This window comes from Podarcis muralis, chromosome 3 (genome assembly GCF_964188315.1).
Source record: "Podarcis muralis chromosome 3, rPodMur119.hap1.1, whole genome shotgun sequence".
Lineage (NCBI taxonomy): Eukaryota > Metazoa > Chordata > Lepidosauria > Squamata > Lacertidae > Podarcis > Podarcis muralis.
Genome location: NC_135657.1, coordinates 4,205,585 through 4,221,181, shown reverse-complemented (window position 1 = coordinate 4,221,181; position 15,597 = coordinate 4,205,585). Strand labels below are relative to the sequence as shown.

The window sequence follows — 15,597 nt, the reverse complement described above, 5'->3', positions numbered from 1 at the left end:
AGGGCGGGCACCACAACTGAGAAGGCCCTCTGCCTGGTTCCCTGTAACTTGGCTTCTCGCAATGAGGGAACCGCCAGAAGGCCCTCAGTGCTGGACCTCAGTGTCCGGGCTGAACGATGGGGGTGGAGACGCTCCTTCAGATATACTGGACCGAGGCTGTTTAGGGCTTTAAAGGTCAGCACCAACACATTGAATTGTGCTCGGAAACGTACTGGGAGCCAATGTAGGTCTTTCAAGACCGGTGTTATATGGTCTTGGCAGCCGCTCCCAGTCATCAGTCTAGCTGCCGCATTCTGGATTAGTTGTAGTTTCCGGGTCACCTTCAAAGGTAGCCCCACGTAGAGCGCATTGCAGTAGTCCAAGCGGGAGATAACTAGAGCATGCACCACTCTGGCGAGGCAGTCCGCAGGCAGATAGGGTCTCAGCCTGCGTACCAGATGGAGCTGATAAACAGCTGCCCTGAATGTTTATTGCATTCATATCCCACCTCCCCCCACCCCCAGGTGGAGCACATGGTTCTGTCCCTCCTCACTTAATTCCCAGGACAACCCTACGAGGTAGGTCAGGTTCAGAGGCGGTGAGCGGCCCAAGGCCCACCCTGTGAGCTTCGTCGGCGGCTGAGTGGGAGATTCGAACCCTGGTCTCCTGGGTCCTAGCCTGACACTCTCACCGCTATAACCACGCTGGCTCAATTTGCACGCCCGCTGTTCGACAGTGGTTCAGTTGTTTTCACCGTTGTTTCCTGAGCCCCGCCGCGCTTTGCACCAGGTAAATATTGACGAGAAACTTTGCCTGCTGATTTGCAATCAAGGAGGAGGAAAAGGGGGAAAAAAGACAGATACACGAAGAGTGTGGGGAGGGAGTTGTGGGGAGGATTAAAAGAAATATATACAAGTTGGTATTAGTAATGGGGACCTTACGGAGAGCCTCCATATTCAGAATATTCTCTGAATATCAGTTGCTAGGAACATAATTCTTGTAATCTGCCCTGGGTACTTACTGTAGAATATAAGAGCAAGATTGAAATAATAAAAGGCAGTAACAGTAAATTATGACAGCATCTTAAAAAGTAGAGACATCACCTTGCCAACAAAGGTCCATATAGTAAAAGCTATGGTCTTCCCAGTAGTGAAGTATGGAAGTGAGAGCTGGACCATCAAGAAGGCTGATTGATGCTTTTGAAGAATTGATGCTTTTGAATTCTGGTGCTGGAGGAGACTCTTGAGAGTCCCATGGACTGCAAGAAGATCAAACCTCTCCATTCTGAAGGAAATCAGCCCTGAGTGCTCACTGGAAGGACAGATCCTGAAGCGGAGGCTCCGAGACTTTGGCCACCTCATGAGAAGAGAAGACTCCCTGGAAAAGACCCTGATGTTGGGAAAGATTGAGGGCACAAGGAGAAGGGGATGATAGAAGATGAGATGGTTGGACAGTGTTCTCGAAGCTACCAGCATGAGTTTGACCAAACTGAGGGAGGCAGTGGAAGACAGGAGTGCCTGGCGTCCTCTGGTCCATGGGGTCACGAAGAGTCGGACACGACTATACGACGAAGCAACAACAACAGTAAATCTAAATAAACAGAGGAATCTGCCTGCTTGTGTGCCAGAGCAATAGCTGAGTATCCTGCACCATGGAATAATAATAATAATAATAATAATAAATTATTATTTATACCCCACCCATCTGGCTGGGCTTCCCCAGCCACTCTGGGCGGCTTCCAACAAAATATTGAAATACAGTAATGCATCAAACATTAAAAGCTTCCAACAGGTGGTTAGTAGCCACCAACACCGCTCCCTTCCATGAATTTGTTTAATCCTCTTTTAAAGCCATCCCACTTGGTGACTGCCAACTGCCTCCTGTGGCAGGGAGTTCCATAGTTTAACAACGCACTGCGTAAAGCAGTCCTTTTTTCCCATCTGTCCTGAATCTTCCAGCCTTCTTCCATTGGATGCCCACGAGTTCCAGCGTTGCGAAAGAGGGAGAGATATTTTTCTGCATGCCATTCATGGTTTTATAAATTTCTACCATGTCACCTTTTACTTGCTCTGAAGGTGACGCTGCCTCTGATTCTAGCCTCCTTGCTGGTCCTTGAGTTAGGAGGATAACTCTTTTTGGAGGAGGGAGGAAGTTAAATAGTGCGGCGAGAGAATCGTGGGTTTTTATTTCATTTTTAAGAAACGGCAACCAGCGATTCAAATGCAGTGATATTTGAAAGATAAACGAGATGTTGTGTTTACTGTCTCCCAGCAACCCCATGGAAGACGTGCTTAATGCAAAACTCATAAAATAGCTTTTTAAAAAATAAAACGAAAGTTTGTCTAACTGGATAAACAAAACTTTTGGCAGCCTGAGTTAAAGTATGTGGGTCTGTGCAAGAGAGGGAGAGAGATGGAGCTCATGGGAACTGTAGTCCGAAATATCTAAAGAGCACCCAGGCTGGGTCAAAAAGGATATTGTTGATCTGGAAAAGGTTCAGAAAGGGGAAACCAGAAGTCAGCAAGAGGAGGAGAGACTTCCCCAGAAGTTGCAGAAAGGGTTGCAGCATTTGGGGGATTTTAATTCGAAGAAAAGGCATGTAAGAGAGGAATCAAATCAAATCTTCATTATTATGGTTGACGGAACAGCACAGAGAGTTAAAGGAGACAAAGTAGAAAACATGCATTATCCAAATGTGTACTGTGGAATAAGAGAGGATGAAATAAAATAAGGTAGATAGATTTTTCCAGTTACTTAAAATGAGCACTGTCATTTTTAAAGTGAATGTTGCATTACAAACTCCAAAAAGTAAAACCACAGTTCTTAGTGGGCTTTTGCTCTCTGCAGAGGAGCGCTTGGCAACATTGAAGGTGATGGATGCATGTTTGTGAGGAATGGTGGAGGGATGTTAATAATAATAATAATAATAATAATAATAATAATAATAATAATAATAATATGTCATTTATATCCTGCCCATCCGACTGGGTTCCCCACCACCCAGTGTGGCTTACAGCATAATAATTGTTGTTGTTGTTTAGTCGTTTAGTCGTGTCTGCCTCTTCATGGCCCCATGGACCAGAGCACGCCAGGCACTCCTGTTTTCCACTGCCTCCCGCAGTTTAGTCGAACACATGTCCGTAGCTTCGAGAACACTGTCCCACCATCTCATCCTCTGTCGTCCCCTTCTCCTTGCGCCCTCCATCTTTCCCAACATCAGGGACTTTTCCAGGGAGTCTTCTCTTCTCATGAGTGGCCAAAGTATTGGAGCCTCAGCTTCAGGATCTGTCCTTCCAGTGAGCACTCAGGGCTGATTTCCTTCAGAATGGAGAGGTTTGATCTTCTTGCAGTCCATGGGACTCTCAAGAGTCTCCTCCAGCACCAGAATTCAAAAGCATCAATTCTTCGGCTATCAGCCTTCTTTATGGTCCAGCTCTCACTTCCATACATCACTACTGGGAAAATCATAGCTTTGACTATACAGACCTTGGTCGGCAAGGTGATGTCTCTGCTTTTTGAGATGCTGTCTAGGTTTGTCATTGACAGCACAATAATAAAAACATAATAAAACATCATATGATCATAAGGAACATAGATTGCTTGCCGGGGAGGGGGGGTGATGGGTGTGCAGACTGCAGAGTTATTTGCATGCTTGTGGTGTGTCTTATCGTCTAAATAGTCTGTAGATAGTGCTGGGATGGAACCAGTGACCATGGTACATGCCAGCACCAAGGACATAGGGAAATGTTGTGAGACGATGGAAGGAAAGTTTAGGCTGCTAGGGAGGTTGTTGAAAGCTAGGACCTTTCTGCATAGCTTTCTCTGAAACGCTACGGATTCCAGGCATAGGGGCAGCTTTGTAGTGTTAATGCATGAATAGCATGCCAAGGAGGGGTTTGGATTTGCTAGGCGCCCAGGAGAACATTTTGGGACAAACTGGGCCTGTACGAAAGGGAGAGGCCCCACTCGATGAACCCAGATCATTGGTTCTTAAAATAAAAGTCATTCTGGACTCACAGCTGTCCATGGAGGCACAGGTCAATTCTGTGTCCAGGGCATCAGCTCCATCTGGTACGCATGATGAGACCCTATCTGTCAGAGGACTGTCTTGCCAGAGTGGTGCATGCTCTAGTTATCTCTCACTTGGACTACTGCAATGCGCTCTACGTGGGGCTACCTTTGAAGGTGACCCGGAAACTACAACTAATCCAGAAAGTGGCAGCTAGACTGGTGATTGGGAGCAGCCGCCAAGACCACATAAAGCTGGTCTTGAAAGATCTGCATTGGCTCCCAATACGTTTCCGAGCACAATTCAAAGTGTTGGTATTGACCTTCAAAGCCCTAAATGGCCTCGGTCCAGTATACCTGAAGGAGCGTCCCCACCTCCATCATTCAGCCCGGACGCTGAGGTCCAGCTCCAAGGGCCTTCTGGCAGTTCCCTCACTGCGAGAAGCAAAGCTACAGGGAACCAGGCAGAGGGCCTTCTCGGTGGTGGCACCTGCCCTGTGGAACACCCTCCCACCAGATGTCAAAGAGAACAACAACTACCAGACTTTTAGAAGACATCTGAAGGCAGCCCTGTTTAGGGAAGCTTTTAATGTTTAACAGACCACTGTATTTTAATACTTTATTGGAAGCCACCCAGAGTGGCTGGGAAAACCCAGCCAGATGGGCGGGGTATAAATAATAAATTATGATTATGATTATGATTATGATTAAAAAATTGGCAGAGAAGCTTTTAAACTGATGGTGCATGGCAAAGCTGACAGGAGCCAAGGAGAGTCTGGTTTGGAAGGAATCCTCCGTCTGGGGCGAATATGAAGGAGAAAGCGTTTGCGGCAATTTAAAATAGAGAGGGATAGAACTTGGTATTATGAGTGCAGAGGCACAGGCAGCGATTCAGATGGAACAAAGCAGCACAGGCCAAAATGCGAGTGCCAAAGATGCTTGAAAAGAGAGAGAGAGCGCATGGAAATGTTTATGTGCTAAAGCTAGAAGTCTCCGAACCAAAGAACTGGAGATCTTGGTCTTAGGGGACGGCATTGATATATTGGGCAGAACGAAAACCTGGCGGGGATGAAGACGACCAGTGAGGACACTGTCATCTCTGGATATAATAATGTTCAGCAGTAGTAATTTAGACCCTCACAGTTTCATTGCTGCCAGTTCTACTGCTTCTTACTGCGTGTTTCATCCCAGAGTGATAAAAGATTACTGAAGAGGTTGAAACCCTTTCATCCCACAAATTTCTTACCTTAAAATGTTAAATGTAGCTGTTCCGTTAATACTTAGGAGTTCTTATCCCTTGTTCTCTTTCCTCTTACTGACAAAGTATTGCCCCTTCTCCCTGTCCCCACCCATTTCCATGCGCTGGTAGCATGTATGTTTCTTTGAGTTTCTGTCTTACGGTATTTCCAAGGCAGGTAGTTAAGCCTGCACCCCTAAACCCACTCACCTGGGAATAAGTCGCACTGAATGCAATAATATTTATTTATGAGGAGACATGGGTTTGTATCCAAACTAGCAGTATGTGCTCCTTTAAATGTGTCTGTGGGAGGAGGTGGGGGAATAGGGGTTAGTGTTTTGCTTTGCTTTTGTTTTGTTTTTCGCCAGAAGGACAGTTTCAATATGTCTCATATTTCCAAATTTGTCCTTCTTTCTTTCCATGTTGTTTTATAATTGTCCTTGAATAGGTTTGTGTTTTTCAGCGAGAGCCAGACCCCCAAATATTTTATTTTCTTTACCACTGTTATTTCTGTTTTACTTTGCAGCTGATCTGTTTGTTCCATGTTCATGGTTTTCACCATCATTTTATTAATTTTCAATCCTGCCAACATTCCAAATTCTTCAATTACTTTTAATGCTTCTGCTGTCGAAGTTATAGGTTCCTGTACTGTCAAGACTATATCGTCGCGAAGGCTTTAACCTTATATTCTTTTCCGCCACACTTTATCCCTGTAATTCTTTCTGTCTCACTTATATATTTAAGTAGTACTTCCAACATTGATATAAATAACAGAGGTGAGAAAGGGCAACCCTGTCTTGTACCCTTTGTGATTTGGAAGCTCTCTGGTAATCCACTGTTTGTTATAAGTTCTGCATTTTGTTCTTTGTAAATTGCCTCTATACCCCTTAGAAAATTTGTACCTATGCCCAGTGATTCTAAATTCTTTTTCATAAAGGACCAAGACCAATAATAAAATATAAACGCTACTGGAAGGACAGAGAAGGATGCTCTGGAGGTAATGTCACACTGCACACCACCAGAGAGGGCACACTGCTAGCTAGAAATCTCCAAAGCAGGGGTCAGCAAGGCTTACCAGCCATGGGCTGGATCAGTCCCGCGGAGATTGTTCGTGGGCTGGACCGGCGCAGCGCGATGCCGGATAGTCATGCCTGTGCAGAAGCGATTTTCGGCGTCTGGGCATGCGCAGAAGCGATTTCCTGTATTTGTGCGTGCGCAGTCGTGATTTCTGGCACCGCTCAGTGAGTCCCTGCACGCTCCGCTGGTTTAGCACAGCACGTGGGGACTTGCCGAGCGGGAGACCTTGAGCTGATGACTGAAGTCCAGGAAGCATCTGAAAGGGGAGGCAAAAGAGTGGTGGGTGATTTCAGCTACATTCACATGGACCGATGCGGTGTAAGGCAGATTCCTACACAGTGGCACCTCTGGTTAAGAACTTAATTGGTTCTGGAGGTCCGTTCTTAACCTGAAACTGTTCTTAACCTGAAGCACCACTTTAGCTAATGGGGCCTCCCGTGCCGCTGCTGCACGATTTCTGTTCTTATCCTGAAGCAAAGTTCTTAACCCGAGGTAATATTTCTGGGTTAGCGGAGTCTGTAACCTGAAGCGTATGTAACCTGAGGTACCACTGTATTCCAACGTCGGGGACATGCACAACTGTTTCACACCAAGTCAGACCGGCGTCCCCTCCAGTCCAACATCTGTGTGCAATATTTTAAAATTAGGCATCTCTGCAGCATCTGAGCCCAGGCACGATCTGGTTCTCTGGTTCCTCCACGGAAGGCAAGAAACTGTTTGCTGCAAAGGCCATCAGATGCAAAGCACCGTTTAAGAAATTGCTCTCCCCAGGTACCGCCCTCAGGCCCCTCGACACACAGATGCTTAGAGACCTGGCAGGTTTTTTCTTTTTTCTTTTCCAAAACACCTTAACCAGTTGTAATTAGCAAGGTCATGTGAGAGGCATCTGAAAGGGCAAGACCGGGGGTGGAAATACCGTATTTTTTGCCCATTAAGACTCACTTTTTCCCTCCTAAAAAGTAAGGGGAAATGTGTGTGCGTCTTATGGAGCGAATGCAGGCTGCGCAGCTATCCCAGAAGCCGGAACAGCAAGAGGGGTTGCTGCTTTCACTGCGCAGCGATCCCTCTTGCTGTTCTGGCTTCTGAGATTCAGAATATATATTTTCTTGTTTTTCTCCTCCAAAAACTAGGTGCGTCTTGTGGTCTGGTGCGTCTTATAGAGCGAAAAATACGGTGCTTTGTGTTCTGGGAACAGCCGGGACACCCACGCAAACTTTACCAGGAGTGGTGTGCCTGGGAGTGTTGCCAATGTTTTTGCCAGCTCTCACTCCTCTGCCTTTAACAGCAGCTTTGATTTGCAGGTGCCCCAGCTTCTCTCCGTGCTCCACGAAGCTTCCCTTGTTGGTGTAGGCCTGGCACCCCCAAACTCGGCCCTCCAGATGTTTTGGGACTACAATTCCCATCATCCCTGACCACTGGTCCTGTTAGCTAGGGATGATGGGAGTTGTAGTCTGAAAAACATCTGGAGGGCCGAGTTTGGGGGTGCCTGGTGTAGGTAGATTCTGCGCAGTAGCAGAACAGCTTTATATGTCGGTTTCTCCACATTCTCAGCAAGAAAAGCACTTTATGAAAAAACAAATTGAAACAATGGGAATTAGAGGAAGAATGGGAGAGGCTATAGCAGAGATATATCACCAGCAAAGAGCAAGGTTAATAATAAACGGAAATTTGACTGAAAGTTTTCCAATCACCAAGGGGACAAGGCAGGGCTGTCCCTTATCGCCCTTATTATTTATACTAGTTCTGGAAATCCTTTTGAAAGGAAGAAAAAATAAAAGGAATTGTAATGGGGGGGGGGGACCCTATAAAGTTTAGAGCATTTGCGGACGACTTAATAATAACAACACAAGACCCAAGAGAAAGTATTCCAGTGGTGTTCGAATTAATTTAAAAATATGGGGAAATGGCAGGACTAAAGGTGAACTACCAAAAAAACCAAATTATTAACTAAAAATTTAAGTGCAGATGAAAATAAAGAACTCCAACAACTGACGGGTTTAGAAATTAAAAATAAGGTAAAATATTTAGGGATCTGGTTATCAGAAAATAGTATTAATTTATATGAAGACTACCAACTCCCATCAGGGGCTGAAAGGAGTTGTGGTCCAGAACATCTGGAGGGCTGCAGTGCAGTACTGACCAATGGTGACCTCTTAGGCATAGGTGGGACAGGAGCCTGGTTGCTCTCGTCTTCCATACCTGCCTCTCCTGGAGCAAAGAAATGGTCTCCATCTTCTTCAGATTGACTTACCACCTCTCTCTTTCTCCCCTTCAAGATCTTGTCCAACGTTGCCATCTACCTGTGTACCATCTGCGTGGGCATCATGTCGTACTACATGGCGGATCGTAAGCACCGCAAAGCCTTCCTGGAAGCTCGTCAGTCTCTGGAGGTCAAGCTCAACCTTGAGGAGCAAAGCCAGCAGCAGGTAAGAGATGAATTGCTCCGACAGTAGCCAACATTATCTCCCTGTGTCACATCTGCATGAGCAGTTGAGCTGGATACCCAGGGAGGACAGGTCTACTCTTGGTGGTTCTTTGGTTTCTAGTGGTTGGTGGAGTCTATGTCCAATAGACATCTTTCCTTTGCTGCTCCTCTCCAGAGATGGGTTATGGCTCGGTAAATTTTGGATCTGAGGTGAGACACCCACATAGCAGACGTTGCCCCCAGTTCCAGCTTAAGGCACTCTGGGCAGCTCCCAACAGGTGATTAAAAACACGATAAAACATCAAACATTAAAAACTTCCCTAAACAGGGCTGCCTTCAGATGTCTTCTAAAAGTCAGATACAGTGGTAACATGAGCATAACACAACCTGTGTCTGCGCGGGTTGCGATTTGCCACTTCTGCACATGCGCGTGACGTCATTTTGAGCATCTACGCATGCGCGAGCGGTGAAACCCAGAAGTAACCCTTTCTGGGATGCATGCTGAAAAGATTTAACCTGAAGCAAATGTAATAAGAGGTAGTTGTTTATTTCCTTGACATCTCATGGGAGGGCGTTCCACAGGGTGGGTGCCACTACCAAGAAGGCCCTTTGCCTGGTTCCCTGTAACCTCACTTCTCACAGGGAGGGAACTGCCAGAAGGCCCTCGGAGTTGGACCTCAGTGTCCGGGCTGGACGATGGGGGTGGAGACGCTCCTTCAGGTATACTGGGCCGAGGCCGTTTAGGATTTAAAAGTCAGCACCAACACTTTGAATTGTGCTCAGAAACGTACTGGGAGTCAATGAAGGTCTTTCAGGACCGGTGTTATATGGTGGCCACTCCCAGTCACCAGTCTAGCTGCCGCATTCTGGATTAGTTGTAGTTTCTGGGTCACCTTCAAAGGCAGCCCCACATAGAGCGCATTGCAGTAGTCCAAGCGGGAGATAACTAAAGCATGCACTACTCTGGCCAGACAGTCTGCGGGCAGGGAGGGTCTCATCCTGCGTACCAGGTGGAGCTGGTAGACAGCAGCCTTGGACACAGAACTGACCTGTGCCTAGATGCTCGACTCGATTGCCTGATCCAGCAGCCGGGTTTTTAGTAGGCTCTTACGTTCGCCTCCTCCAAAGAACTTGAAAGTGGCTTACATAATGGATCATAATAATAATAATAATAATAATAATAATAATAATAATAATAATTTATTATTTATACCCCGCCCATCTGGCTGGGCCTCCCCAGCCACTCTGGGCGGCTTCCATAAAAACCACAAATACAGTAAAATATCACACGTTAAAAACTTCCCTGAACAGGGCTGCCTTAAGATGTCTTCTGAATGTCAGGTAGTTGTTTATCGCTTTGACATCTGCTGGAAGGGCGTTCCACAGGGCGAGCGCCACTACCGAGAAGGCCCTCTGCCTGGTTCCCTGTAGCTTTGCTTCTCGCAATGAGGGAACTGCCAGAAGGCCCTCGGCGCTGGACCTCAGCATCCGGGCAGAATGATGGGGGTGGAGACGCTCCTTCAGGTATACTGGACCGAGGCCGTTTAGGGCTTTAAAGGTCAGCACCAACACTTTGAATTGTGCTCGGAAACGTACTGGGAGCCAATGTAGGTCCTTCAAGACCTTCAAGCATTGAAGACTGTGACAGTCCAGAACATCTGCAAGAGAGCAGGTTGAGGGAGGTTTGTTTGCAACAACTGTGTCATGTGCAGAGGGGAAAGGTGCGCTCTCACACCATTCCTGGGTGCTTTGGGAAGGGGGCTAAGAATAGACCTGCCGCTCTTTTTATAGACGCGGCTGCGTCCAATTCACAGCTGCCGGGCCCCCCGTCAACAGCTCCTGCTATCTGTCCCACACCAAGGCGGCTCCTAACGCCTTCCAGACCCGCGTCACCAAAGCGCTATTGATGTCAAGCCTGAGCTGCGGGTTCATGGGGAGATAAACTTTTGCAGGCGTCAGAGAGTGCTCTGCTGGGTCTTTGAAGAGATATTTATGCATTGCTGTGAGAGAGACAGGCAGCATATCACCAGCCCAAGGCTTGTGCTGTACGACTGATAAGCAGAGACAGGTTCCCTGTGAAGGGTAAAAGATAGAGAGAGAGAAAAAAAGGCAATGGAAGTGGAAAGGAACACGAACGTTTCTGAGATGTTGACAAATTCCTTTAAGCAGAAACTTGACCTCTGCTCTGCATTCTTGTGCATGTCCCTCTTCCTTTTATACATCAGGACAGTCAGCGAATGGCACCAGTTTTGCATAAGACACCAATAGGGCTGGATTGACCCTTCAGCTCTAAAAGAGCTCTGACCTGAACAAATTTAACTTTGGAAGTACAGCGGTACCTCGGAAGTCGAATGCAATCCATTCCAGAAGTCCGTTCGACTTCTAAAACCAAGGCACGGCTTCCGATTTGTTGCAGGAACCTCCTGCAGCCAATCGGAAGTCGCAGAAGTCATGTCGCAGGTTCGGGTTCCAAAGAACGTTTGCAAACCGGAACACTCACTTCTGGGGTGGCGGCTTTTGCGAGCCAAAATGCTTGACTCGCAAGGTGTTCAGGATCGAAGGTACGAGTGTACTTAACATGTGGCTGCTAATTGGATACCAAGATTTTTTAAAGTTTATTTCATAAAATTTATATGCTGCTTGGTTGTGAAGAACCTCAAAGCGGTTTACGAAAAGATGGAATCGAGAAAGAATTACATCCCTACTTTAAAACGCACAAAAGTTAAAATGCTAAAATGAAATAAAATGACTTCAGCTTTCTAAGAATCTGGGAAGGCTTGCCTAAACAAAAATGTTTTTAGCAGGTCCTGAGAAGAGCACAGTGAAGGCGCCAGCTTGATCTCAATAGGCAGGGAGTTCCACAGTGCAGGTGTAAAGGGAAAGGTAAAGGGATCCCTGACCATTAGGTCCAGTCGTGGCCGACTCTGGGGTTGCTGTGCTCATCTCGCTTTACTGGCTTTATGTGGCCAGCATGACTAAGCCGCTTCTGGCGAACCAGAGCAGTGCACTGAAACGCCGTTTACGGTACCTTCCCGCTGGAGCGGTACCTATTTATCTACTTGCACTTTGAAGTGCTTTCGAACTGCTATATTGGCAGGAGCAGGGACCAAGCAACAGGAGCTCACCCCGTCGCATGGCGCTGTGGGTTAAACAACAGTGCAGGTGATGCCACACTAAATGACCAAGTTCTTACAAATGCGGAACGGGTATCGTAGAATTGTAGAATTGTAGAGTTGGAAGGAACCTGTAGAAGTATACAGTGGTACCTCGGGTTACATACGCTTCAGGTTACATACGCTTCAGGTTACAGACTCCGCTAACCCAGAAATAGAGCTTCAGGTTAAGAACTTTGCTTCAGGATGAGAACAGAAATCGTGCTCTGGTGGCGCGGCAGCAGCAGGAGGCCCCATTAGCTAAAGCGGTGCTTCAGGTTAAGAACAGTTTCAGGTTAAGAACGGACCTCCGGAACAAATTAAGTACTTAACCCGAGGTACCACTGTATGTAGGATATAGGAACAGGATCAGAAAATTAGCTTGTGCAGTGCTTAGCTTTGAAAGCGCTCTATAATTAGTCCACTTTTAAAGCTTTGTTTTAATAACATTTTGTGAGAGTTACAACCAGTTGTATGCATCACTTTGAACTGGGACTTTGAGTGAACATTTTGGACGGGGTTTTTTCTATTAAAAAAGCACATTGGTGCATGTTTATACTATTCTTCCCTCTTGAAACATGTACGCATTTTGTGCTTCTATACTTAGGTTCCATCTTTTAACCATATTTGGGTAACTTTCTCCTAAACCTTACTAAACCGGGACATGGTTTGTTGCTTATAAAAGGCTTTATGGAGGAAAAGTTCCCAGTGGGCTGAGTCCTTGTTGTTTGGGCACCGAAGCCTCGCTTTCTTCTGGATTCTAGATAAATCACAGCCTTGCAAATGTTCCTTTCTCAGGCCTTGTTTGTTCATTATTCCTGGGGAGAAAACAACCCTCTGCTTTAAAAAGCGCTGTGGTGAAGTCAGGTTCAAATAGCACTGAAAAAAAATAAACGGAAACCTTCCTGTCACTATCTTCCTCAACCCAGCCAGTGCTGCGTTTGTTTGCTCTAAACACTCCTAATCTGCCTTTTCAGCTCAGAGAATTTTCAAGGCAACTTCCAGCAATGAAGACAAACAATGATAGCGAAGATAGCTCGTAAAATATAATTACCGAAAAAAATATAGCCAATAAAACAGCGCATTTCATAGCCACAGTGGCAATAAAAAGAACCCGAGAGATATTATTCACGGAGAGCTTGGGCAAATTAAGCAGTTTTGACTCGGTGTCTAAAATGCAGTGATATATATCGTGGAAACCACAGGAGAGGAGAATGAAATTGTGTTCAGATTCTGCTTGTGGGTTCCCCACAACAGGCACCCGGTTGCCCATTGTTAGAACAATATGATGGTCTAGACAGCCTGATCAATCAGGGCTCTTTAGGTTCTTCCCACTTGGCTCCTCTGCAAATTTTTAGTTTATTTGCAGTGCTTATCTGTCTCTAGGAAGGCCTTGACGTGTTCATCCTAGCACAGCTTCCTCCTGCCGCCGTAGGCCTGGAAAGGAGGGAAGCTGCCACTGTTTGAAATTCGCCAGGCACATTTTGCACCTGGATGCGGGTGGCGCTGTGGGTTAAACCACTGAGCCTAGGACTTGCCGATCAGAAGGTCGGCGGTTCGAATCCCCGCGACGGGGTGAGCTCCCGTTGCTCAGTCCCTGCTCCTGCCAACCTAGCAGTTCAAAAGCACAAAGTGCAAGTAGATAAATAGGTACCACTCCGGCGGGAAGGTAAACAGCGTTTCCGTGTGCTGCTCTGGTTCGCCAGAAGCGGCTTAGTCATGCTGGCCACATGACCTGGAAGCTGGACGCCGGCTCCCTCGGCCAATAAAGCAAGATGAGCGCTGCAACCCCAGAGTCGGCCACGACTGGACCTAATGGTCAGGGGTCCTTTTACCTTTACCTTATTGGCCACCAAGTGAAGATGTCCGGGCGACATGATCCCTTGAGCTGGACACTAGACTTCTGTGGATGCAGCCTAGAATAAGGTTACCAGATGTCCCCGTTTCCCAGGGACAGTCCCCAGATTTACAAATCAGTCCCCTGACAAAATCCTATCGTTCCTACTGAAGTTGAGAAATGTCCCCAGATTCATTGAAAAAAATCTGGTAACCTTAGCCTAGAATAGCATTCACTTTTTTTGGCTGCATAATAATAATAATAATAATAATAATAATAACAATAATAATAATAATAATAATAATTAAAAAAAAATTATTTATTTATACCCCACCCATCTGGGCGGCTTCCAACTGAATATTAAAAACAATACAGCATCAGACATTAAAAACTTCCCTAAACAGGGCCGCCTTCAGTTGTCTTTTAAAAGTAAAATAGTTGTTTATTGCCTTGACATATGACGGGAGGGTGTTCCACAGGGCAGGTGCCACCACCGAGAAGGCCCTCTGGTTCCCTGTAACCTCGCTTCTCGCAGTGAGGGAACCACCAGAAGGCCCTCGGCGCTGGATCTCAGTGTCCGGGCTGAACGATGGGGGTAGAGATGCTCCTTCACGTATACTGGACCGAAGCCGCTTAGGGCTTTAAAGGTCAGCACCAACACTTTGAACTGTGCTCAGAAACATACTCCATCACACAGCTGCAGCCTGAAGAAGAGGAGGAGGATGAAAACAAGCCTCTATACATGTTATATTGCTCGTTCAGGGAAAATGGCGGGGTTACCTTGACAAGGATCCTCTACATTTGTATGGCAGGTAGAAAAACTGATGCTGGTTTTCCTGGGATGAATAATAGATTTGTGGAGTTGGGTCATCCAGTCCAATCCCCTGCGATCAGTGTTCGAAATTCTCCAGGCATATTTAGCCCCTGGCTTTTGGCCCCTTGTGACCAAGTGAAGATGCCCACATGCCAGGATTGTCTCCACCATCTGGAGGTACATGCCTGGGGATCCTCGGATCTTGACCGTTTTCACACACTAGCAACACCTCCTGTGGAATTGTACCTGTTATGTTTTATCCGCACAATCAGAACGAATTTCAGGAACCCAAAAGTCGCGTTGACAAATACCACTAGGTGTTCGGTTTTGGCGGCTGTAACCCTGGTTTAAGGAGCCATTTGGCGCCTAGCTTAAATATCTGAGTTTCTAACGCACTGGGAACTGCCTTCCACCCCCTCCTCAGTCAATGCCCCACCATAAAAGCCATTGCCGCAACTTTCCCTGGAGAAGAGTGTCTTCGCCCGAGTCCAAAACAGTCTGTGTTTCCCTGTGGCCAAATTATAGAGAGCATTGGAAGCTATACTGACACTGATCCCTCAGCACATTTACTCGAGTGTTTCCATCGTTCGGCGGTTCCTGTTCGGAGTTTCAGGTGTGTGGGGGGGAGCCTTTTCCCCTCCCTACCTGGAGACTCCTGCCTAAAGCTGGGGAGCAGCTGCCAGCCCGTGCAGACAGTACTGAGCTAAATGGAACAATGTTCCCACATGGAGGAGGTTAAAGTCACCTGGTGGAATTTATGACTTAGCCCATTCGCGGGTGGCGCTGTGGGTTAAACCACAGAGCCTAGGGCTTGCCGATCAGAAGGTCGGCGGTTTGAATCCCCGCGACGGGGTGAGCTCCCGGTGCTTGGTCCCTGCTCCTGCCAACCTAGCAGTTCGAAAGCACGTCAAAGTGCAAGTAGATAAATAGGTACCACTCCGGCGGGAAGGTAAACGGCGTTTCTGTGCGCAGCTCTGGTTCGCCAGAAGCGGCTTAGTCCTGCTGGCCACGTGACCCGGAAGCTGTACGCCGGCCCCCTCGGCCAGTAAAGCGAGATGAGCGCCGCAA

At 46.9% G+C, this 15,597-nt stretch overlaps 1 protein-coding gene across 1 annotated transcript in view; it reads left to right on the top strand.

Moving 5' to 3' along the window:
• ADCY3 (adenylate cyclase 3) overlaps positions 1 to 15,597 on the top strand; it is a 94,876-nt gene that overhangs the window by 18,599 nt on the left and 60,680 nt on the right. The window contains exon 3 of the mRNA XM_028725218.2: positions 8,578 to 8,727. Within this exon, the coding sequence (XP_028581051.2) occupies positions 8,578 to 8,727 (150 nt within the window). The remainder of the gene's footprint in view (positions 1 to 8,577; positions 8,728 to 15,597) is intronic.